General features: G+C 37.5%; 2 protein-coding genes across 2 annotated transcripts; both read left to right on the top strand.

Moving 5' to 3' along the window:
• Positions 1-10,237: 10,237 nt before the first annotated feature.
• LOC149236864 (uncharacterized) lies at positions 10,238-10,874 on the top strand. The gene is made up of 2 exons (XM_089369056.1): positions 10,238-10,618; positions 10,869-10,874. Exons 1-2 carry the CDS (start codon positions 10,238-10,240, stop codon positions 10,872-10,874), a joined length of 387 nt encoding a protein of 128 aa, XP_089225182.1.
• Positions 10,875-16,157: 5,283 nt separating this feature from the next.
• Positions 16,158-21,515, top strand: LOC149236863 (uncharacterized). Its single transcript, XM_089369055.1, has 5 exons — positions 16,158-16,508; positions 17,360-18,448; positions 18,583-18,876; positions 19,005-19,289; positions 20,155-21,515. Exons 1-5 carry the CDS (start codon positions 16,365-16,367, stop codon positions 21,301-21,303), a joined length of 2,961 nt encoding a protein of 986 aa, XP_089225181.1. The 5' UTR covers positions 16,158-16,364; the 3' UTR covers positions 21,304-21,515.
• Positions 21,516-23,577: the final 2,062 nt, after the last annotated feature.

The following is a 23,577-nucleotide window of genomic DNA, read 5'->3' as shown; positions in this document are numbered from 1 at the left end:
TATAAAGAATTAACAGGTATATTTTTAAATATTATAAAGAATAAATAGGTATATTTTCTGGTTAATATCATTTCTTGTATCACTGCAAGATTATTTTTTTAATATGGTTTTAGTTGATGAAATGAAATTCATATATGCTAAATACTTTATTTTTATTATATAGATATTGTTGGTTTGACAACAAACTTGGTCAAACAGTTTTGTAACTGATTTAGTTTTTAGTTACGGTTAGTTTAGTTATATGTAACGGTAGCTGTTCATAGGTTATATTGAATACCATGTAATGAAATCATCATCGAATAAAACAGATTCATTTCAGTTTCTATTTCTTGGTCTTCTCTCTCTGTTCTTGATTCTTTCTTTCTCTGCACAACAAGTGGTATCAGAGCCAAGTTCGAGGTTACCCAAGTGGATGAATCCTCGGAATGTCGAAACAAAGATGGTGAGCCCCCGTAAGCCTGTGGATGAGCTCGGTTAAACAGGCGGTGTGCTCCGGATTCTTCATGGACGTGTCTTGCCTACCAACACGGTGAAGAGGAGTTGACCTGGGATGGAGCAAGCTCTCGAGACCGGTGGTGCTACCATGTAAGGCGTGAGCCACCAACGCATTGGAGCGGAGAATCCTGGTTGGTAGAGAGGGGAGAATCCTGTGGATGGTTTGAGGGGAGGCTCGATGGTCCTTTGTTCAAGGGGAGGATTGTTGGGTATACGACCAAATAGTCCCACATTGACTAGAAGTGGGGAGGATCATGGGTATATAAGGATGGACAAATATCTCCATTGGTATGAGGCCTTTTGGGGTAAGTCCAAAAGCAAATCCATGAGGGCTTAGGCCCAAAGTGGACAATATCATACCATTGTTGAGTTAATAACAGAGAAAGAATCAAGAACAGAATGAGAGAGAAGACCAAGAAATAGAAACTGAAATGAATCTGTTTTTATTCGATGATGATTTCATTACATGGTATTCAATATAACCTATGAACAGCTACCGTTACATATAACTAAACTAACCGTAACTAAAAACTAAATCGGTTACAAAACTGTTTGACCAAGTTCATTGTCAAACCAACAAACTCCACCTTGACAACAACTTTCCCATTCATCATCTTTCCTGCAAGCCAAGAGAAGCTAAACACCACCGCAACTTCTCTACTGTAACTGGCTTTGTGAATATGTCTGCACAATTTTCTCGTGTGTGGACCTTTTTAAGAGCTACTTTTCCACCATCGATCACATGTCTCAGAAAATGATATCTCACATCAATGTGCTTGGTTCTGCTATGATAGGCAGGATTTGTGGCCAAGTGAATAGCACTTTGACTGTCACAAAGTACACTCACTTCCTCCTGCGTTCTTCCGATTTCATCGAGCAAACCCTTTAACCAGATTGCTTCTTTACTGGCATCTGAAGCAGCTATATATTCAGCTTCGGTAGTGGACAATGCAACCGTGTCTTGAAGCTTTGACATCCAACTAATTGCTCCACCTGCAAGAGTAAAGACGTAACCTGTAGTAGATCTTCTTTTGTCCAAATCACCTGCATAGTCAGCATCTACATATCCGCAGACTGATCCTTCACTACCATCAAAGACGATGCAATGATCACTTGTGCCTCTTAGATATCGAAGCACCCATTTCACTGCTTGCCAATGTTCTTTACCTGGATTTGCCATGAACCTGCTGACAACTCCAACTGCATGTGAAATGTCAGGTCTCGTAGATACCATCGCATACATCAAGTTGCCTACCGCATTTGCATATGGTACATGAGACATATACTGCTTTTCTTCATCATCTCTAGGACTCAAAACCGAAGAAAGCTTAAAATGGGAAGCTAACGGAACATTAACAGGTTTCACATTATTCATAGAGAACTTTTCAAGTACCTTCTCCACATACTTCTGCTGTGATAACCAAAGCTTACCATTTTTCCTATCTCTGTGTATCTCCATGCCCAAGATATGTTTTGCTGCTCCAAGATCCTTCATATCAAACGCCCTAGAGAGTTGAGCCTTTAACCTGTTGATCTCTTCCATGCTTTTGCTTGCAATAAGCATATCGTCAACATACAAAGCTAAGATAATGAATATGCCATTGAAACTTTTGAAGTACACACAATGATCATACTCACTTCTTATAAAGTTCTGGCTCACCATGAAGGAATCAAACTTCTTGTACCATTGTCTGGGAGACTGCCTCAGACCATACAATGATTTCCTGAGCTTGCAAACTAATCTTCTGCTGCGACCTCGCACAAAACCTTCTGGTTGTTCCATATATATCTCTTCGTTCAAATCACCATGTAGAAAAGCTGTTTTAACATCTAACTGTTCTAACTCAAGATTAAGCAACGCAGTTAGTGCCAACACATTACGTATAGAAACAAGTTTTACAACTGGAGAAAAAATCTCATGAAAGTCTATACCTTCAACCTGAGAATACCCTTTTGCTACCAGTCTCGCCTTATACCTCTCGATACTACCATCAACTTTCCGTTTCAGCTTGAAGACCCATTTACATCCAACAACACTTCTCCCTTCAGGAAGCTCTACAAGATCCCAGGTATTGTTCTTGGCTAAGGAGTCCATTTCTTCTTCCATAGCCTTTTTCCATTTCTCGCTATCTGTATCATCTATCGCTTCCTGATAACAAGACGGTTCCCCATCTTCAGTAACCAAAGCAAAAGATGAAGCAGCAGAATCTTCATACCTTTTGGGAGTTTTCTTCGCCCTTGTAGACCTTCTCAGAGCGACTGGTTGCTGAACTGGTTTAGAAACTTGCTCTGGTTCAGAAGCTTCAACGGCTTCCTTTGTGTCTTCAATACCTTTGTCTCCAGAAGTCTCTCCTTCCTTTCGACTGTCACCGAAAGATCTAGCCTCCAACTGAACTCGTTGACTCGGCGATACCTGTTCCTGTTCAATTCTTTCAACATTTGATTTTAACAAAGAGGATTCATCAAATGTTACATCTCTACTGATAACTATCTTCCGCAATGTAGGATCCCACAACCTATATCCTTTCACTGCATAGTCATACCCAACAAAGACATAACATTTCGACTTTGGATCTAACTTTGAACGCTGATTTTTCGAAATCAGAGAATAAGCATCACAGCCAAATATCCTCAAATGAGAATAGTCACAAGACTAACCTGTCCAGACTTCTTCAGGAATTTTACAATCAATTGCTACTGAAGGTGATCTGTTAACCAAATAACAAGCAGTAGATACTGCTTCTGCCCACAACTCCTTTTGCAAGTTAGCATTGCTGATCATGCTTCTGGCTCTTTCCATAAGAGTCCGATTCATACGCTCAGCAACACCATTTTGCTGAGGAGTATAAACAGCAGTTTTGTGTCTAACAATGCCCTCATCCTTACAGTATTGCTCAAATTCAACAGAAGTGAACTCACCACCATTGTCAGTTCTTAGACATTTAATAGATTTGCCTGTTCTTTTCTCTACCATTACTTTAAATTGTTTAAACACATTGAATACATCAGCTTTCCTTTTTAGCAGATAGACCCAAACTTTACGAGAATAATCATCAATGAACGTTACAAAATACAAAGCACCTCCATATGACATAACAGAGGAAGGCCCCCACACATCAGAATGAATGTAGTCTAAAACATCTTTACTATTATGATTACCAACTTTAAATCTCTGTTTACACTGCTTCCCATACACACAATGTTTACAGAAATCTAAATTCAAGGATTTCAGACCGGGAAGAGATTTACGTTTCATCAGTATGTGAAGACCTTTCTCGCTCATATGACCCAAACGCTGATGCCACAGACGAGTACCTGCTTCTTCCTTTTCCGACGCAACCGCTGCTTCACCGACCTGAGTACTTCCTTTTAACCTGTAAAGATTCCCGACCTTCTCTGCCTTCATAACCACAAGGGCACCTTTGAAGACTTTCAAAACGCCATTCTGACCTGTAAACTTATAACCATCTGAATCCAACACTCCCAAAGAGATTAAATTTTTCTTCAAATCAGGCACATGTCTAACACTAGTTAATGTCCTAACTGTGTTATCATACATCTTAATCCTGATATCTCCCATCCCAACAGTCTGACATGACATATTGTTACCCATAAACACAGAACTACCGTTTACATTTTCATACGAAGTAAACTAGTTTCTATGTGGGCACATATGATGCGAAGCACCAGAGTCTAACAGCCAGCTATCAAAACTATGAGAGACATTACATTCAGGTGAAGTTTCATCTATCGTACACAAATCATCAGCAGATAAAACTTCGTCTACAATACCTGAATCAGCCTGATTCGCTTCGTTCTTCAGGTTTTCGGATTCCTTCCGTTTCCAACAGTCCTTCCTCAAGTGTCCAACTTTACCGCAGCTCCAACATTTTGCCTTACACTTTTTGCCCTTCGATTTCGACCTGGAAGTTCCCCTTGGTTTGCCTCCTCTTTCCTTTGAGCGTCCTCTAGCAACCATGGCTTCTGATGCATTTGTATCAGTGCTGGATTTCCTTCGTACCTCTTCAGACAGAAGAGCTCCCACGACTGATTCAAACTTCAAAGAATCAGCAGAGCTGAAACTAATTGAAGTTACGAAGTGATCCCATGATTCAGGCAGAGAACACAGCAAGGTTATGGCCTTATCTTCTTCGTGTATTTTTACTTCCATATCTGTTAATTGACAAATTAGTGTATTAAAGACATTCAAATGTTCTGCAATGCTTGAACCTTCTTTCATTCGAAGACTGTATAATTGTCGTTTCAGATAGATTCTGTTAGTTAATGATTTTGTCATATAAAGGTTTTCAAGTTTTTCCCACAAACCTGACGCCGTAGTTTCTTCAACGATGTTGAAGAGAACTTCATCCGCTAGACATAGCCGGATGGTACTGAGGGCTCGGGCATCCAAGTCCTCCCATTCTGTAGTAGTCATGGTTGTGGGTTTCTTAGTAACCCCATCCAATGCCTTGTGCAACCCTTGTTGCACAAGCAGATCCTTGACCTTCAGTTTCCAAAGAGCAAAATTACTCTTTCCGGTGAATTTCTCCACCTCGAATCTTGCATTCGACATCTTGGCCATTTTTCCTCCTTCCTAGGGTTTCAGTCTTTAAAAAAAACAAATAACTTTCCCAATTCAAAAACAGAAAGTCAGGTTTCAAAACCTTTGATTTCTTGCAAACCCTTTTGTTGTTCTAGTTTCACAACATCAAACAACCTTTTCAATCTGCTGTTCTTCCAATATTTAAAAAAAACAACAATCCTTTGCAACCTCTACTGTTTTAAAAAAAAATTCAAACCCTTCTGCTGTTCTACAATATGTGAAAAAAAACAACCACCTTTTCTTTCTCTGCTGTCAAAAAAAAATAAATAAATTTCTGAACAAACTTTGCTGCCTGCTATCTTTTTTTTAATTTCTGAAAAAGAAAATTCTGAACAAATTTTGCTGCCTGCTATCTTTTTTTTTAATTTCTGCAAGCCCTTCTGCTGTTCTACAGTATTTGGAAAAAAAACCACAACTCGATTTGATTTCAAAAATTTAAAAAAATACCCGGTTTTCACGCTGTCACAAATCCTCTGCAGCGCCTGCAATTTCCCTCACGCGGTCACTGGACTGGACAAGCTCTTCCTTCACACACAACAGCAAAAAAAAACCGCCTGCAATTTCCCTCACGCAGTCACTGGACTGACGTCCCTCACGCAGACAGCCTCACGCACAGCAGCAAAAAACAAGCTCACTGGACTGGACAGGCTCTTCCTTCACGCACAGCAGCGAAAAAAAAACGCCTGCAACGCAGCCAACGCAGCCTCAGACAGCCTCACTCACAGCAGCAAAAAAGAAAACAAGCCCTCACGCAGGTCTTGGACTTTCTGCAAGAACACTCTTTGGACTTTCTGCAAGAACACGCCGTCCACTCCACAAGTTCCAATCAATCACGAAGAGATTCTTCAAGCAATTCTGCAGGAACACACGCCGTCTACGGTCCACAGGAATTCAGGTTCGCACAACAGGGGTTTTGTCCAGGCTCTGAAGAACGAAGCGAATCAGGCTGATTCAGGTATTGTAGACGAAGTTTTATCTGCTGATGATTTGTGTATGATAGATGAAACTTCACCTGAATGTAATGTCTCTCATAGTTTTGATAGCTGGCTGTTAGACTCTGGTGCTTCGCATCATATGTGCCCACATAGAAACTGGTTTACTTCGTATGAAAATGTAAACGGTAGTTCTGTATTTATGGGTAACAATATGTCATGTCAGACTGTTGGGATGGGAGATATCAGGATTAAGATGTATGATAACACAGTTAGGACATTAACTAGTGTTAGGCATGTGCCTGATTTGAAGAAAAATTTAATCTCTTTGGGAGTGTTGGATTCAGATGGTTATAAGTTTACAGGTCAGAATGGCGTTTTGAAAGTCTTCAAAGGTGCCCTTGTGGTTATGAAGGCAGAGAAGGTCGGGAATCTTTACAGGTTAAAAGGAAGTACTCAGGTCGGTGAAGCAGCGGTTGCGTCAGAAAATGAAGAAGCAGGTACTCGTCTGTGGCATCAGCGTTTGGGTCATATGAGCGAGAAAGGTCTTCACATACTGATGAAACGTAAATCTCTTCCCGGTCTGAAATCCTTGAATTTAGATTTCTGTAAACATTGTGTGTATGGGAAGCAGTGTAAACAGAGATTTAAAGTTGGTAATCATAATAGTAAAGATGTTTTAGACTACATTCATTCTGATGTGTGGGGGCCTTCCCCTGTTATGTCATATGGAGGTGCTTTGTATTTTGTAACGTTCATTGATGATTATTCTCGTAAAGTTTGGGTCTATCTGCTAAAAAGGAAAGCTGATGTATTCAATGTGTTTAAACAATTTAAAGTAATGGTAGAGAAAAGAACAGGCAAATCTATTAAATGTCTAAGAACTGACAATGGTGGTGAGTTCACTTCTGTTGAATTTGAACAATACTGTAAGGATGAGGGCATTGTTAGACACAAAACTGCTGTTTATACTCCTCAGCAAAATGGTGTTGCTGAGCGTATGAATCGGACTCTTATGGAAAGAGCCAGAAGCATGATTAGCAATGCTAACTTGCAAAAGGAGTTGTGGGCGGAAGCAGTATCTACTGCTTGTTATTTAGTTAACAGATCACCCTCAGTAGCAATTGATTGTAAAATTCCTGAAGAAGTCTGGACAGGTCAGTCTTGTGACTATTCTCATTTGAGGATATTTGGCTATGATGCTTATTCTCTGATTTCGAAAAATCAGCGTTCAAAGTTAGATCCAAAGTCGAAATGTTATGTCTTTGTTGGGTATGACTATGCAGTGAAAGGATATAGGTTGTGGGATCCTACATTGCGGAAGATAGTTATTAGTAGAGATGTAACATTTGATGAATCATCTTTGTTAAAATCAAATGTTGAAAGAATTGAACAGGAACAGGTATCGCCGAGTCAACGAGTTCAGTTGGAGGCCAGATCTTTCGGTGGCAGTCGAAAGGAAGGAGAGACTTCTGGAGACAAAGGTGTTGAAGACACAAAGGAAGCCGTTGAAGCTTCTGAACCAGAGCAAGTTTCTGAACCAGTTCAGCAACCAGTCGCTCTGAGAAGGTCTACAAGGGCGAAGAAAACTCCCAAAAGGTATGAAGATTCTGCTGCTTCATCTTTTGCTTTGGTTACTGAAGATGGGGAACCGTCTTGTTATCAGGAAGCGATAGATGATACAGATAGCGAGAAATGGAAAAAGGCTATGGAAGAAGAAATGGACTCCTTAGCCAAGAACAATACCTGGGATCTTGTAGAGCTTCCTGAAGGGAGAAGTGTTGTTGGATGTAAATGGGTCTTCAAGCTGAAACGGAAAGTTGATGGTAGTATCGAGAGGTATAAGGCGAGACTGGTAGCAAAAGGGTATTCTCAGGTTGAAGGTATAGACTTTCATGAGATTTTTTCTCCAGTTGTAAAACTTGTTTCTATACGTACTGTGTTGGCACTAACTGCGTTGCTTAATCTTGAGTTAGAACAGTTAGATGTTAAAACAGCTTTTCTACATGGTGATTTGAACGAAGAGATATATATGGAACAACCAGAAGGTTTTGTGCGAGGTCGCAGCAGAAGATTAGTTTGCAAGCTCAGGAAATCATTGTATGGTCTGAGGCAGTCTCCCAGACAATGGTACAAGAAGTTTGATTCCTTCATGGTGAGCCAGAACTTTATAAGAAGTGAGTATGATCATTGTGTGTACTTCAAAAGTTTCAATGGCATATTCATTATCTTAGCTTTGTATGTTGACGATATGCTTATTGCAAGCAAAAGCATGGAAGAGATCAACAGGTTAAAGGCTCAACTCTCTAGGGCGTTTGATATGAAGGATCTTGGAGCAGCAAAACATATCTTGGGCATGGAGATACACAGAGACAGGAAAAATGGTAAGCTTTGGTTATCACAGCAGAAGTATGTGGAGAAGGTACTTGAAAAGTTCTCTATGAATAATGTGAAACCTGTTAATGTTCCGTTAGCTTCCCATTTTAAGCTTTCTTCGGTTTTGAGTCCTAGAGATGATGAAGAAAAGCAATATATGTCTCATGTACCATATGCAAATGCAGTAGGCAATTTAATGTATGCGATGGTATCTACAAGACCTGACATTTCACATGCAGTTGGAGTTTTCAGCAGGTTCATGGCAAATCCAGGTAAAGAACATTGGCAAGCAGTGAAATGGGTGCTTCGATATCTAAGAGGCACAAGAGATCATTGCATCGTCTTTGATGGTAGTGAAGGATCAGTCTGCGGATATGTAGATGCTGACTATGCAGGTGATTTGGACAAAAGAAGATCTACTATAGGTTACGTCTTTACTCTTGCAGGTGGAGCAATTAGTTGGATGTCAAAGCTTCAAGACACGGTTGCATTGTCCACTACCGAAGCTGAATATATAGCTGCTTCAGATGCCAGTAAAGAAGCAATCTGGTTAAAGGGTTTGCTCGATGAAATCGGAAGGACGCAGGAGAAAGTGAGTGTACTTTGTGACAGTCAAAGTGCTATTCACTTGGCCACAAATCCTGCCTATCACAGCAGAACCAAGCACATTGATGTGAGATATCATTTTCTGAGACATGTGATCGATGGTGGAAAAGTAGCTCTTAAAAAGGTCCACACACGAGAAAATTGTGCAGACATATTCACAAAGCCAGTTACAGTAGAGAAGTTGCGGTGGTGTTTAGCTTCTCTTGGCTTGCAGGAAAGATGATGAATGGGAAAGTTGTTGTCAAGGTGGAGTTTGTTGGTTTGACAACGAACTTGGTCAAACAGTTTTGTAACCGATTTAGTTTTTAGTTACGGTTAGTTTAGTTATATGTAACGGTAGCTGTTCATAGGTTATATTGAATACCATGTAATGAAATCATCATCGAATAAAACAGATTCATTTCAGTTTCTATTTCTTGGTCTTCTCTCTCTGTTCTTGATTCTTTCTTTCTCTGCACAACAGATATTATATATCAAAAATGTCTTCAAAAAAAGGGAATCAACTTTCTATCATAAAATTCTTTGGATGGTCTAATACATCTCAAGCTTCATTGCCCGATAAAGAAGATCATGATTTTGATCTAAATGAAGATTTAGATGTCTTGGGGCATAATGAAGAATATGATATCTTGAAGCATAATGAAGAAAGTGATGAAGAATTTCACCACGGAGAACCTAGCACCCAAAAGAAAAGAAAAATGAAAGTAAAAAGAGAGTTTCCTGATCAGTGGAAAACTAAGTATAAGTGGTTGAGAGAGGCAAAGCATGAAGGAAAAACAGTTATGAAATGCATATATTGTGAAATGCATAAGGCAATGGGGCCATGGGGAATTGGGACTGGTTGCTCTACATTTCGGCATGATTCTATAATTGTTCATGCTAATTCAAGCATTCATAGACTCTCACAGGGAAAGTGGATATGTGGAAATGAGAAGAAGGCGAAGTCTATTATAGAACACATTGCATGCATTGATTATATGAACAAGGAAAGGGTCATCACTACTATGAAATTAGTATATTGGATGGTGCAAGAGGATCTACCACTCTCAAAATATGAATCTCTTTGTTTGTTTGCAATGTCTTTACACACGCCAAATATGCCAAAGAACAAAGATTATACATCATATACAAATCACATGGCTGCGAAAGAATTCCTTTTTGCTATATCTCAGTATCTTGAAGAGCTACAAATTTCCAAAATGCTAGATAGCCACCTTTTTCATTGATGTTAGATGAAAGTACAGACCGTAGTTTAGAAAAACATCTTGTGGTTTATGCCACGTTTTTAACCTCAAAAGGATTGGGTCTTCCAATTTCACAGTTTTTAAAGCTCATAAATGTTTGTGATGGAAGAGGGAAAACAACTTATGATGCAATCAAACATTTAATGGAATCAAGGGGCCTTTCAACAGAAAGATTGATAGGAGTTTCCACAGATGGCGCTTCTTCAATGGTTGGTAATGAAAATGGTTTTATCACTTTCTTGAAGAAAGATGTACCTAATCTTGTAGGTGTCCATTGCATTGCTCATCGTGAAGCCTTAGCCGCATCAGATGCTTCAAAAAAATTACCTGAATTATTATTTGTTGAGAAATTAGCAAATAAGGTATATTCTTGGGTGCAAAATTCTACTAAAAGAAATAGTCAACTTATTGCTCTACAAGAACTTATGCAACTTGAAACTCTTCAAGCTCTTCAAATCCATGGAGTTAGATGGCTTTCAAGGGGACAAGTCATTGCAAGACTTGTTGTACTTATACCTCCCATATTAACATTGTGGAAAGATGAAAGAAAAGACTCATGGTATGATAAGGCAAGAATCTTTTCAGTACAATTTTGTTTACATATGCTTGCAGATATAATGTGTGAATTAAACAAGTTGAACAAGCAATTCCAAGAAGAGTACATTGATGTCAGCTCTTTAGGGGCAGCCACAGATGTCATGGCAAACACTTTGAAAAGGTGGCTTTTAAGAAGCGACACATTTGCAGATGGCACATGTTATTTATCTAAATTTATAGATGCCTCTAAATTTGGCTTTCTAGAAATTTGTGATAAGGAGGGGCTTGTTCACAAGCATGAATTACGATTTGTAGCAATTCCACATGCATATGTTGATTGTGTTGATATACAAAAACAATCATGGAAACCGTGTATTGAAGGTTCAATAGAAAGTTGCAAACAACTTGCAAAAGATTATGTTCAAGCTCTCATAGAGAATTTGAACGGAAGATTCTCTGATCTTGCATTTTTCAACTCAGCAAGGTTGTTTAGCCCTTGCCATTATTTAGAGGATGTTCATGGCAGAGAACGAAATTCAAAGCGTTGGCTCGAAAAGATTTTTCAACACTTACAACATCCTTATTATCAAAGTGAAGAAAACAAAACTACATTTGATTTTGAGGCTTGTTTGAAAGAGTTGCATCCATTTGTTGACACTCTTCGTGTTCATTGCGAGGGATCATCCATGAAAGATGCATGGAGAATTTTTATGTTACAGGGTTGCATACAAATTTTCCTAACATGTCAAAATTATGGCAGGCGATACTTACTATTCCTGCAAGTACAATTTCTTGTGAGAGAGGATTCTCAAGACAAAACATAATAAAGGATGTCCGAAGAACAAAGTTATCATTAGTTGCATTGGATGCCTTGATGCGGGTGTCTCTAATAGGGCTTGATTCATCAATGGTGGAATGGGATAGGGTATTTGACATCTAGAAAGATGCTAAAGAAAGAAGAATCTTAGATATTTAAAGTTTTTGCTTTTACTTTTATGTTTGTAATAGTGGTGTTTTGACAATTACCTCTTTTGGTGAAACTATCCAAAATTTAGTTTGTGTACGTGATGATATTGAATCTAATTTTTGAACATTTACATAGTTCATGCACATTATGTTTTTGGTTTGAAAATTATTTCACAACTATTGTTCTTTTAATGGGATTAACATGGTAGTGACTTAAATGGAAAACATGGTATGTGTGAGTGAATTATTTTTGTCAAATTTGTTGCAACAATATTAACATTCATTATTTTCATGTGAAAGTAATTATGAATATATATTTTTTCACTTTATAATATTATTTTTTGTTGTTTCTATATATATTTCCCATCTATTTTATCACTATTTCCATCTTAAAAAAAAAACTCAGAACATTTGAACAATCTGGAAAATTTGCAGAAAAGTTTGATCAACAGGTCTCAAAACAAAGTGTAGCAATGAGACTTGAGCCAAATGGTACAACAAATAATGGAAAATTTGAACAATTATAAGTACAAATTGAAATTAGATGAAACTTGTACAAATAAATATTAAAATTCATATGATAGGCAGTTTAAAAATAAAAACATCATAAATAAATTCCTTGACGGGTAGGGTCACCCGTCAAATTTAACTCCTGAATGCACCCTTACAACTCTATAGATTCATTAATGCACCCTTACAATACCTGCCACCACTCTGGATTCACCAACATGCATGCATGGTATGGATGGAAACCATAAGAAGATTTGACATGGTATGGATGTTAACCATAAGAAGATTTAACAGCATCTGGCAGCCTCCGTGCGATAGTCAAACATTTTTCCGGCTTCCAACACTTTCCGAGCTCAACTCTATTTCCGGGCAGCTCCGTAGCTCTGACTCCCATTAATGCACATCGCCTGGATATTTGTTGCGGCAACAGTCCCTCTATTTCAAATTTCAGATTTGAGTTTTGAGCGGGATGCACCTTTGTATACGATACATATACGACGAGTTAAGAAATACGTTGTGCACATTAATGAGACGCTTACTTGAATTTTGAAAACCCTCCAAACTTTGAAATTTGAATTTCAAGGCGCGCTCAAATTTTTGAAATGAACTGATGACATAACCATTGTTGGGTTTCCACCATGGTTTTTGTGTTACATTCGCCCAGCGCTGACGTTTCATGAAGTTTGTGGTGAAAGTATCAAAACGTTTATGAACGAATGCCTCTGCCTCTGCCTCCTCCTCCTGGTTTGAGGTCCCAATCCTCGCCATGGATGAATGGGGTCGAAGGCTACATGGGAATTTTGGTTAACACATGTTGAGAGCTAGAGTTTCCATTCATCGAATACACAGAAAAGGAGATAGAGAAGCCCATCTAGGCAGCAGGGCCTTTTCTTCCCTTCTCTTCTTTCTGGAATCAGTCAGAACCATATACTGCTATAACACATGATAGCGCCATCCACAACAGGAAGAGTAGTATCGATGAGGAAATCAAATTGTTTTATACTACAAATTTTCTTTAAATATCTTGTGAGACAAACTTGATCTATGTAAATGGAAACCTCTTCAAACTCAAGAAAAAAGCCATGCGCCATGTTAACCCAGTTTCCTAAAACTCTTACCAAATTCTTTCCATTAACGTTGCCTGATATTATTTTACAAGCTGCCCTCTACCAACATTTGCATTGGGAGTTGTCTATAATGCGACTTTTTGGAGATTCCGGTGACGGAATCTGGCAGAAGAAATTGAGGTTAAATCTTGATTTGTTGCAGTTAAAATGGTTTTTTAACTGGATATTTGGGTTCAGCACCCTAAAAAACCCCTGGGATGCTTTGATTGTGTAGAAACTAGCTATCAAACTTGTGATTCCAATAAATTGCTGCCGGATTTTGACCGGAAAAACCCACCGGAAAGGCTTCCAAAAAGTCGCAAAGGCTTCCAAAAAGTTGCATTATAGACCACTGCTTTGCATTGTAAGGTGAGAAGCATTAATCACGATTTGTTGAATCAAAATTTGGTACAATAAATGATGTTAAGTGTTTCACAGTTTAATATGGATTAGATATTGTAGTGGTTTTAATATGGATAAATTTTTAAAGTAATGATGTTAAGTGTTTCACAGTTTTCAAAATAAAGTTTGATTATGGATCAAGACTTTTCGCATATCTAGTAGTGTGAATATTCCTCCTATGAGTACTATCATTATCACAGTTTATACATAAAACAAATAATATAGGCTAAAAGGTCTTAATTTTTTTGTATAAACACTTCACATAAAAGATGCATTGAATCTTACCATCCATATGCAGTTTTTTCAAATAAGGGTGGAAAAAATTATTTTTATCAATTTTTGTAGTAATATTATTTATATAGCTTTTTCTGAAATTTCTAAAATAAAGAAAAATGTATTAAGAAGAAGCATGCTAGCTCAAAGTACAGGAACTCAAAACTTTTTCTTGAAATAGGCTTAAAGGTGTATATGCATAATGTAATTTTGAATCGTTTTATAAATGAATGAAAATTAGGGTTTTAAGAAGAAGAAAAAAAGAAAAATTAAAAAAAGCTAAAAATATTAATAAAAAATAAGAGCTAAATTTAATTTGTTATATTTGTTTTTATTAATAAAATTACATTTTTTTTTAAATAAATAAATAAAGAATTTAATCATAATATGCATATTAGATTGAAAACAATTTAAATAATAATTTTCAAAACTTTATTTTTAAATTTAATTAATAACCATATACAAATTATCTATATATATATATAATTTAATGTTATGTATGTTAAGCAGTTAAATTTTTAGCAAAATTGATTTTGTATGACTAAGAGGCCCAAGACAAGTATTTAGTTGGAGTGAGAGGTTGCCTCTTTAGGGACCACTAGCTTGTCATTCAAAATGAATTTAAAATTATAAATAATAATAACTGGGGTAGATCCATCTTAACTCTTGATCTACTAAGTGCTAAGAATGATCAAATCTATTAAAATATAAATATCTTTTAAAATGAAAAGAGATTTGATTTAGATTTGATTCCTCTTTATATTTACAAATTTAAAATTAACATTGATGTGAACTGATAACTAAAAATATAATAACAATTTTAAAAAATATCATTAAAATTCTATTTGCTGAATTTTGGCATCGTAATATCCCATGACTTTGTGAACATAAGAATACATGGCTTTTGGGCCTGGAGTATGCCCTAAAACTGCTTCTGCTTGGCTAAGAGCTCGTCTTCCTCGGACGTAAGGAAACAGGTTAACGGCCCAAGACCCAGAGGCATCTGGTAGGAGTGAAAGCCTGCTCCCTTACGGACCACCAGCGGGTTATTTCAGGTGGCGTGGTTTTCCTTGATAACAGTGATGTGTCAACTGACATTTGCGGATAGCAGCCAGAGATGGCTGTCCTCACTGTTGGTTTGACAAACTGAGTTTGATAGGTTTTTCCACCTTTTGAAAGAAAAAAAAAAAAAGAAGAAAAGAAAAAGAAAAAAGAAAAAAGAATACATGGCTTTTGTGAACATTGATGTCCAAATAGCACAAATACATGATGGCAAGATAGGTCAAATCGGTGTGACTGTCTTCTTTTTCCAGGAAAATGAAACCACTTTCTTTACAACTTGTGACCATTGTGGCATCCAAGAACGTGAAGCTATCATTACATTAAAGGAGTGACATGGAAATTACTAAGAAATTCGACTTAATGCTTAGGTCTAATCAATGTGATACATGGGGGCTGGTGGTGGCAGGATTTGAAAATGCACTGACTAAGAAATTGCCTAACAAATTCTGCTAAATGCTTTGTTTAATCACAATGCATCAGTATACGGTCGGCGGCAATATTCAGAAATGTATTGGGATACTTGGTAGTGACAGGATTTGAAACTGCATTGACTAGAAATTGCCCACGAAATTCGCTAAATTCTTTATGTTTGTTCACAATACATGGCAAGATTCGTAGATACCTGGGCGGTGGCATTATTAAAAAATTATTTAATTATTTACAAATTGCTCACAACTTGGACTAAATGCTTTATATCTGATCAATTCTTAGTGGTAAGAATTGAAAATGCATGGGGAAGAAGTTCCCTAAGAATTGCTAAATGCTTTATGTTTAATCACAACACATCAGTAGTATGTGGTTGGTAAAGTTTTGAAAATAAATGGGGAGAAATTGCCCGGAACTTCTGCTAAATGCTTTACGTCTAATCAATGCGTCACATCCAAGACACGAAAAAGCAATAACCAAGGAAATTGCCTCCTCGCTGCCCCGTTCAAACTAATGTATTATTACTTCCTTCCTTCCATCCATCCAAGAAAAAAAAAGGTAAGAGAAAAGGCCTCACGACTCAGTTTCTTCAAGAAAATAAGAAGTTCAGAAATCAACCAGATTTCAGTGCTCAATTTTTCAATAGATTGGCTGAATATTGGCCGAATATTGAGAGTGATTAAGGCGCATAATACTGGTTACTCTGAAATAGTGAGACCATACAGGCGAGGAGAACGACAACACTATTGAGGTTAAGTGCGCATTTCCAGGCTCTGCAACACATCTTCAATCTTTACTTCTTTGTTATTCATTTCTATAATATCCCATGGCTTCCTCCTCAACATCCACCTCACATAGCGTCAACAACGACTATGTATTTGATGTTTTCATTAATCATAGGGGTCCCGATGTCAAGAAAACCTTGGCCACCCATCTCTACCAGGAATTGAGCAGGAATTGCGCGCGGGAGGTCCTGTAAACCCTCAACTTGAAAGCGCCGTTAGAACATCCTCAGTGAATATAGCGATTTTTTCTCCAAATTATGCGTATTCAAAATGGTGCCTCAATGAGCTGCTAAATATGGTAGACTCTATGTCAAAGTACAAGTCCACCATCATCCCAGTCTTCTTTGGTGTCACGCCTGCAGAGGTTCGGCGGACGCAGGACGGACAGGGAGTCTACGCTCAAGCCCTATACAAGCTTCAAGGGAAAAAAACATTTGATGGTCAGCATCGACACGATTCCGACATTATTGAAAAATGGAGGAATGCTCTGTCTACAGTTGCAGATATAAAAGGGTTTGACGGAGCGACATACAACAGGTGAGAAAACCACCCCTCCATATAAATTTGGGCATTTAATTGATAGATAGGTAGCACCATATGTACCCATTTCTACATGCTGACTTTTCGCCAATTATTATCTGTTTCCATTTCTGTTTTAAAAGAGAAGGAAAGAGATGAAGATGAATTTCGTTTGCGTGGTAGCAATAAGCACTCCTATAAAAAAAATCAATAAAATCTCTTTGGAAAAATAATGAACAAATAAACAAATATCCTAGAGCAAAAGCAAATTAAATTCATAAAAATTTCATAGTTAAATGTGATTAAAACTTCCGATGCATGTATATAGGCAGCTTTATTTGTTTCTAATTATGATTAATGATAAAGATGAAACCAAATCTAGATTAAATATCACTCAAAATAAATTCTTCTTTCCTGTCCATATATTCTTTTGAGATCTTTAGTTCTGCCCTTGTACTTCATAGCGAGTGTCTGATGTTCAACCACTGTTCATGTTTGGTTTCTTTCACTGTTTTAGCATGGAGCAGCTCCTAGAAGACGTGGTGGTAGAGTGCTGAAAAATGTGAAAAGAAGACTGTATGTGTCAGAATATCCAAAAGGCTTGGAGGGAAAATTAAAAAATTTTGAAACCACAATGTCATTGCAGCAGGAAGATGGGAAGGTTAGAGTTACAGGAATTGTGGGCCTTGGAGGGGTTGGTAAAACCACCCTAGCAAAAGAGTTCTTTAACAATCAGAGATCAAAATACAAGCGATGTTGCTTTTTATTTGATATAAGAGACAAATCTTTAGCTACCTTGCAGAGCGACCTTATGAAGGATTTAATTCAATCAAATGCGCAAATAGGCAGCACTGATGAAGGCAAAGAAAAGCTCCGAAGGTATCTTCCATCTTCTGATTGTCTCATTATTTTAGATGATGTAGATAATATTGAGCAGCTGGAGGCATTACTTTATCCAGCGAAGGATGCCCTTAAAAGCAGTAGCTTAATTTTAGTGACATCTCGCAATAAGGATGTTCTCACAAGCTCAGACATCCCAGAATCATCCATATACATTCTGAAAGGCCTCAGTCGACGGCACTCCAAAGAGCTCTTTTGCTCGCATGCATTCGGCCAGCATCATCCTACTGCGGGATTTGACATAGTGGTTAACAAGTTTTTGGATTCCTGCCTTGGATTACCATTATCTATTAAAGTGCTTGCCTCGCTTCTTCGTGGAAAAAATGATTTAAATCATTGGGAAGCACAATTTCGCAAAATCTCCAACATGCTTCCTGATGATATACAAGGCAGGCTAAGAATTAGCTACGACGGTCTTGATGAGGAGGAGAAAAAGATATTCTTAGACATTGCCTGCTTCTTCAGAGGAGAAAAAAGAGATAGAGTCATTAGAATATTGAATAGAACCGGCTGGGAAGGAACGCTGGGCCTTTGGAAGCTGGAAAACAGATGTTTGGTGCAAGTGGACAGTGAAAACCGTCTGAGAATGCATGACCATGTCAGAGACATGGGCAGATATCTGGCGGAGAAGGAACCTCCTGATGGTGAGCTTCGGCTTTGGAACCCAACTGCCAACCTTTTTCATAAGCTTTCCGGCCAATTACCTGTAAGTATTTTGAAGTGTTTTCGACAGATTTCCAATTAGCGTCCTGTTATCACAATTGTGTCTGGTTAGTTTTCAATTCTTAAAACTTTGCAAGAATGAATCTTGTTTCTAACAGCTCTGAGTGAACAATTCAGGTGCGTGGAATTAGCCTGGTAGATGGAAATGAGGTTGAACAATCTTTCGAAAACCTTGCGGAGCCTGCTCGCACTCGTTTATTGAGTAATATGAGCAGGTTGCAGTTGCTTAAGGCTGAAAGTTATTTTCCTAAATGCCTATTGAATGTTTGCCACCATTTACCAAACCTAATATATTTAGACTGGCTGAACTGTCCCGAGTCCTCCTTCCCTTCCTGGATTCCAACAAAGAATTTAAGAGTTTTACATATAAAGGGAAAATCTTTGAAAACACTCTGGCAACACGAATCTCAGGTATTCTTTTTAAATTTCTATTTTTTGTTTTTTCTTCAATTTGTAAATAAGAATTGTCTTCCTCTAACACACTGCCTGTGACATTTACAGTCTTAGACGTACTTTAATAATGTATGTGAACAATGCAGGCACCTCTGCAGCTGAGGGAATTGTGTATTCGCGCTCCCCTTTTAAATGTTCCAGATTTCATTGGGAACCTGCAGCACCTCGAAAAATTTGTACTGTCCCTAAGTCATCTTCAAACTTTCCCAGATTCGGTTGGGAACCTAGCACGCCTCCAACATCTCGACTTGGTAGAGTGCTCCTATCTGCAGACGCTTCCTGACTCGGTTGGGAACCTAGCGGGCCTCCAATTACTCCTCTTGTTTAACTGTTCCGCTCTACAGACGCTTCCGGACTCGGTCGGGAACCTAGTGTTGGGACTCTGGACACCACATATCTCCACAATGGTATGATATTGTCCACTTTGGGCCTAAGCCCTCATGGGTTTGTTTTTGGGCTTTACCCCAAAAGGCCTCATTACCAATGGAGATATTTGTTCATCCTTATATACCCATGATCCTTCCCACTTCTACCACTTCTAATCAATGTGGGACTTTGTTCGTATACCCAACAATCCTCCCCTCGAACAAAGGACCATCGAGCCTCCCCTCAAACCATCCGCAGGATTCTCCCCTCTCTACCAACCAGGATTCTCCGCTCCAATGCATTGGTGGACACGCCTTACATGGTAGCACCACCTGTCTCGAGAGCTCTCCGAGAGCTTCGAGAGCTTGCTCCATCCCAAGTCAACTCCTCTTCGCCGTGTTGAGCTTGCTCCATCCCAAGTCAACTCCTCTTCACCGTGTTGGAGAACAGAGCTTGCTCCATCCCAAGTCAACTCCTCTTCGCCGTGTTGAGCTTGCTCCATCCCAAGTCAACTCCTCTTCACCGTGTTGGAGAACAAGACACGTCCATGAAGAATCCAGAGCACACCGCCTGTTTAACCGAGCTCATCCACAGGCTTATGGGGGCTCACCATCTTTGTTCGGAATACGGGGGCTCACCATCTTTGTTCGGCATTCCGAGGATTCATCCACTTGGGTAACCTCGAACTTGGCTCTGATACCACTTGTTGGGACTCCGGACACCACATATCTCCACAATGGTATGATATTGTCCACTTTGGGCCTAAGCCCTCATGGGTTTGTTTTTGGGCTTTACCCCAAAAGGCCTCATTACCAATGGAGATATTTGTTCATCCTTATATACCCATGATCCTTCCCACTTCTACCACTTCTAATCAATGTGGGACTTTGTTCGTATACCCAACACCTAGCAGGCCTCCAACTTCTGGACTTAACCTACTGCTCCGCTCTGCAGACGCTTCCGGGCTCGTTTGGGAACCTAGCAGGCCTCCGATATCTGCACTTAAGCCGCTGCTCTGCTCTGCAGACGCTTCCGGGCTCGGTTGGGAACCTAGCAGGCCTCCGATATCTGTACTTAAGCCACTGCTCCACTCTGCAGACGCTTCCGGACTCGGTTGGGAACCTAGCAAGGCTCCAACATCTCAACTTGTCTGGGTGCTCCTATCTGCAGACGCTTCCGAACTCGGTTGGGAACCTAGAACGCCTCCAACATCTCGACTTGTTTGGGTGCTCCTATCTGCAGACGCTTCCGGACTCGGTTGGGAACCTAGCAGGCCTCCAACATCTGGACTTGAGGAACTGCTCCGCTCTGCAGACGCTTCCGGACTCGGTTGGGAACCTAGCAGGCCTCCAACATCTGGACTTGAGGAACTGCTCCGCTCTGCAGACGCTTCCAGACTCTGTTGGGAACCTAGCAGGCCTCCAACATCTGGACTTGAGGAAATGCTCCGCTCTGCAGACGCTTCCGGCCTCGGTTGGGAACCTAGCACGCCTCCAACATCTCGACCTGTCGGAGTGCTCCTATCTGCGGACACTTCCGGACTCTGTTGGGAACCTAGCAGGCCTCCAACATCTGGACTTGAGGGAATGCTCCGCTCTGCATACGCTTCCGGACTCGGTTGGGAACCTAGCAGGCCTCCAACATCTGGACTTGTTTAACTGCTCTGCTCTGCAAAGGCTCCCAGACTCGATTGGCAACTTAACGAGCCTCCAAACTCTTCGGTTGGCCGATTGTTCCAATTTAGAGATGGTGCCCAATGTTGAGCATTTGGGTTCGTTGAAGTATCTTGATGTGTCTCAATGTTCCAAACTGCAATGGGATGCGGGAATAGTAGAGCAGCTGCGCCAACGCCTGGGAGAAGGCTTTGATGGAGGCTTTGATGAAGAAAGCAGTTATGAAATAGATTCCAGTGATGAAGAAGGATTTCTTGAAGAAGGATGGCAAAAAGTTTCCAGTGATGGAGAAGGTTTCAACGAAGAAAGCAGTGACGAAATAGATTCCAGTGATGGAGAAGGATAGATTCCAGTGATGGAGAAGGTTTCAATGAAGAAATAGATTGCAGTGAAGAAAGCGGGTATCAGGGAGACGAAAGCGAGTGGTAAAATATAACAGCACTTTCAGAATGACAATCGTGGTCTGGTGGCTACAGTGCAGCTTATATTATCAAAGAAATTTATTAAGGTTTATATATCTGGACACCAAAGTTTTTTATTAAAGATTATTATCGAGGACGAATTATGTATTTGGAGAACTAAACCTTTTTTAAAGGTTTAAAGATATAAAGTGATATTATAAAATTTCTTTGAATGAGTTTTATATTAAATTGATGTAAATTCATTTAATAGAAATTTATGTTAAAATTTATTAAAGATTATTAAAAATACAGAAGAAGAAATTAATTTACTTTTAACTCTTTGGAAGTGTTTAAAATATTTTTTTAATATAAAATTAAAATATGTTTTTTTACGTGTTTGATTTTTTTTTAATGAATAAATTTTATTTAAAAAATTTACAAAAATTTATTAAAATTATATATTTACTAAATTAATTTAAAAACAAAAACTATTTAAAAATTAAATAAAAGCAATGAAATTTTATTATATTAAAATATTAAGAAAAATTTAATAATTTAAAATTTCCCATCTTTAAAATTTTTAATTATACACTTACTAAAATATTATATAAAAATAATAAAATTCCATTATATTAAAATATTAAAAAAATTAATAATTTGAAATTCCCAATCTTTAAAATTTTTAATCATACACTTACTAAAATATTATATAAAAATAATAAAATTCTATTATATTAAAATATTAAAAAAAAACTTAATAATTTGAAATTTTGAAAATTCTTAATCATATTCTAAGTGCTTATAATTTCAAAATTTAAACTTTATTGTCTATGTTTTTCAAATATAAAAAAATAAAATCTAAAGCATTTTAGGCTTCAATATGTTTTTATAAAATGTGTTTTATTTAAAAATTAATTTATTTTCATTTTGCAAATATAAAAGTCAATAATTGAAAGCTATATATATATATATATATATATATATATCTATCAATAAAGTTTTTTTTGATGACTGATTCATTCATTAGTATATTTTTATTTTTATTTTATTTATTTATTTTTAATTTTTCTATTTATTTATTAATATAAATTTTTTCTATTTTTTTAACTTTATATTCTATACATTTATAAATAACATCTTTAACTTACATAAATCAATATACTTCTAGGCATTTACAACCCTCATCAAAGCATCTACATACAAATAACCATTAACCAACTAAATAATAATATTGCTATAAAGTAACCCTTCATTGCTTGTCATTTATACCTATTTTTATAAATAAGGAGAAACAAATTAGAGAGTGGGTATGCAAAATACTAAGGAAACTTTTTATTTTATATGCAATTTCTCACAAGTGGGAGTCATATTTGTTGATAGTCATTGAGAGTTGAATATTCTATAAATTCAAGTATTTTCAATTTTTTTATAAAAATATTGATGACAATAAATTTAATTAAATTTTTATTTTTATTTAATTAAACTCCATTTTTATATAAATATGTAGAGAAACAAATTCATAAAATATTATATATAATTTATTATTTATTCATAAAATATTTAATAAAAATAGATTGTATAATAAAAAAATTATATTTAATTTCTCAATATATCTTTCATTTTGTAAGTTTAATCTAATTAATTTTCAAAATTAAATTAATCATATTAATTTCAGATATATATATGTGTGTGTGTGCGCGGTTAAAAATTGTGTTTACATTACACCTAGGGTTTCTTTTGTTGTCATGCTATTTTAGTCTAGTGAAGTTGTGAGTTGTGTTTGTAAATTATTAATTTCTTAATCCCAATTTCATGAATGGATCTTTGAGCAATTTTGTCAACATCAGACTCCCATATATTATTGTGTGGTTACTTATGCCTTTCAGTTCTCTAGGCTTGCACTTCATATTTGTTGAGTGTTTTTTGTTGGTGTGTCGTTAAACAATCTCAATGGTTGGGCCTTCCACATCAAATGTGGAAGCCTTTGGTTCGACAAGTGAGAAGAAATGCAAAATTGTGAAAAGGGCAAGGCACTGTATTTTTTAAACTTCTTATTTATTTTTATTTTTTAATTGTTATGTTTTACAAAAATAATTATCATTTATCATTTTGTTTGTTAATTTAAGCTATAATTTTTTTGTAATTTATTGATTTATATATCTGTTTTTTTTTAGGAAAATGGCATCAAAGAAGATTTTTGTGAATCTTTCTGGGCCTAA

This window comes from Pinus tabuliformis, chromosome 8, assembly GCF_031772625.1.
Source record: "Pinus tabuliformis cultivar Carrire ecotype Pingquan chromosome 8, CPIR1, whole genome shotgun sequence".
NCBI lineage: Eukaryota > Viridiplantae > Streptophyta > Pinopsida > Pinales > Pinaceae > Pinus > Pinus tabuliformis.
The sequence above is the reverse complement of the archived record's forward strand: the minus strand, read 5'-3'. Positions and strand labels throughout refer to the sequence as shown.

Excerpts from the sequence above, each read along its gene's own strand:
- LOC149236863 (XM_089369055.1), top strand. The coding sequence starts at position 16,365 with ATGGCTTCCTCCTCAACATCCACCTCACATAGCGTCAACAACGACTAT. Across the intron at positions 18,449-18,582 it reads AGCTTTCCGGCCAATTACCT|GTGCGTGGAATTAGCCTGGT; the intron begins GTAAGTATTTTG and ends TGAACAATTCAG. Across the intron at positions 19,290-20,154 it reads CGGACTCGGTCGGGAACCTA|CTAATCAATGTGGGACTTTG; the intron begins GTGTTGGGACTC and ends CTTCTACCACTT.
- LOC149236864 (XM_089369056.1), top strand. The coding sequence starts at position 10,238 with ATGTTAGATGAAAGTACAGACCGTAGTTTAGAAAAACATCTTGTGGTT.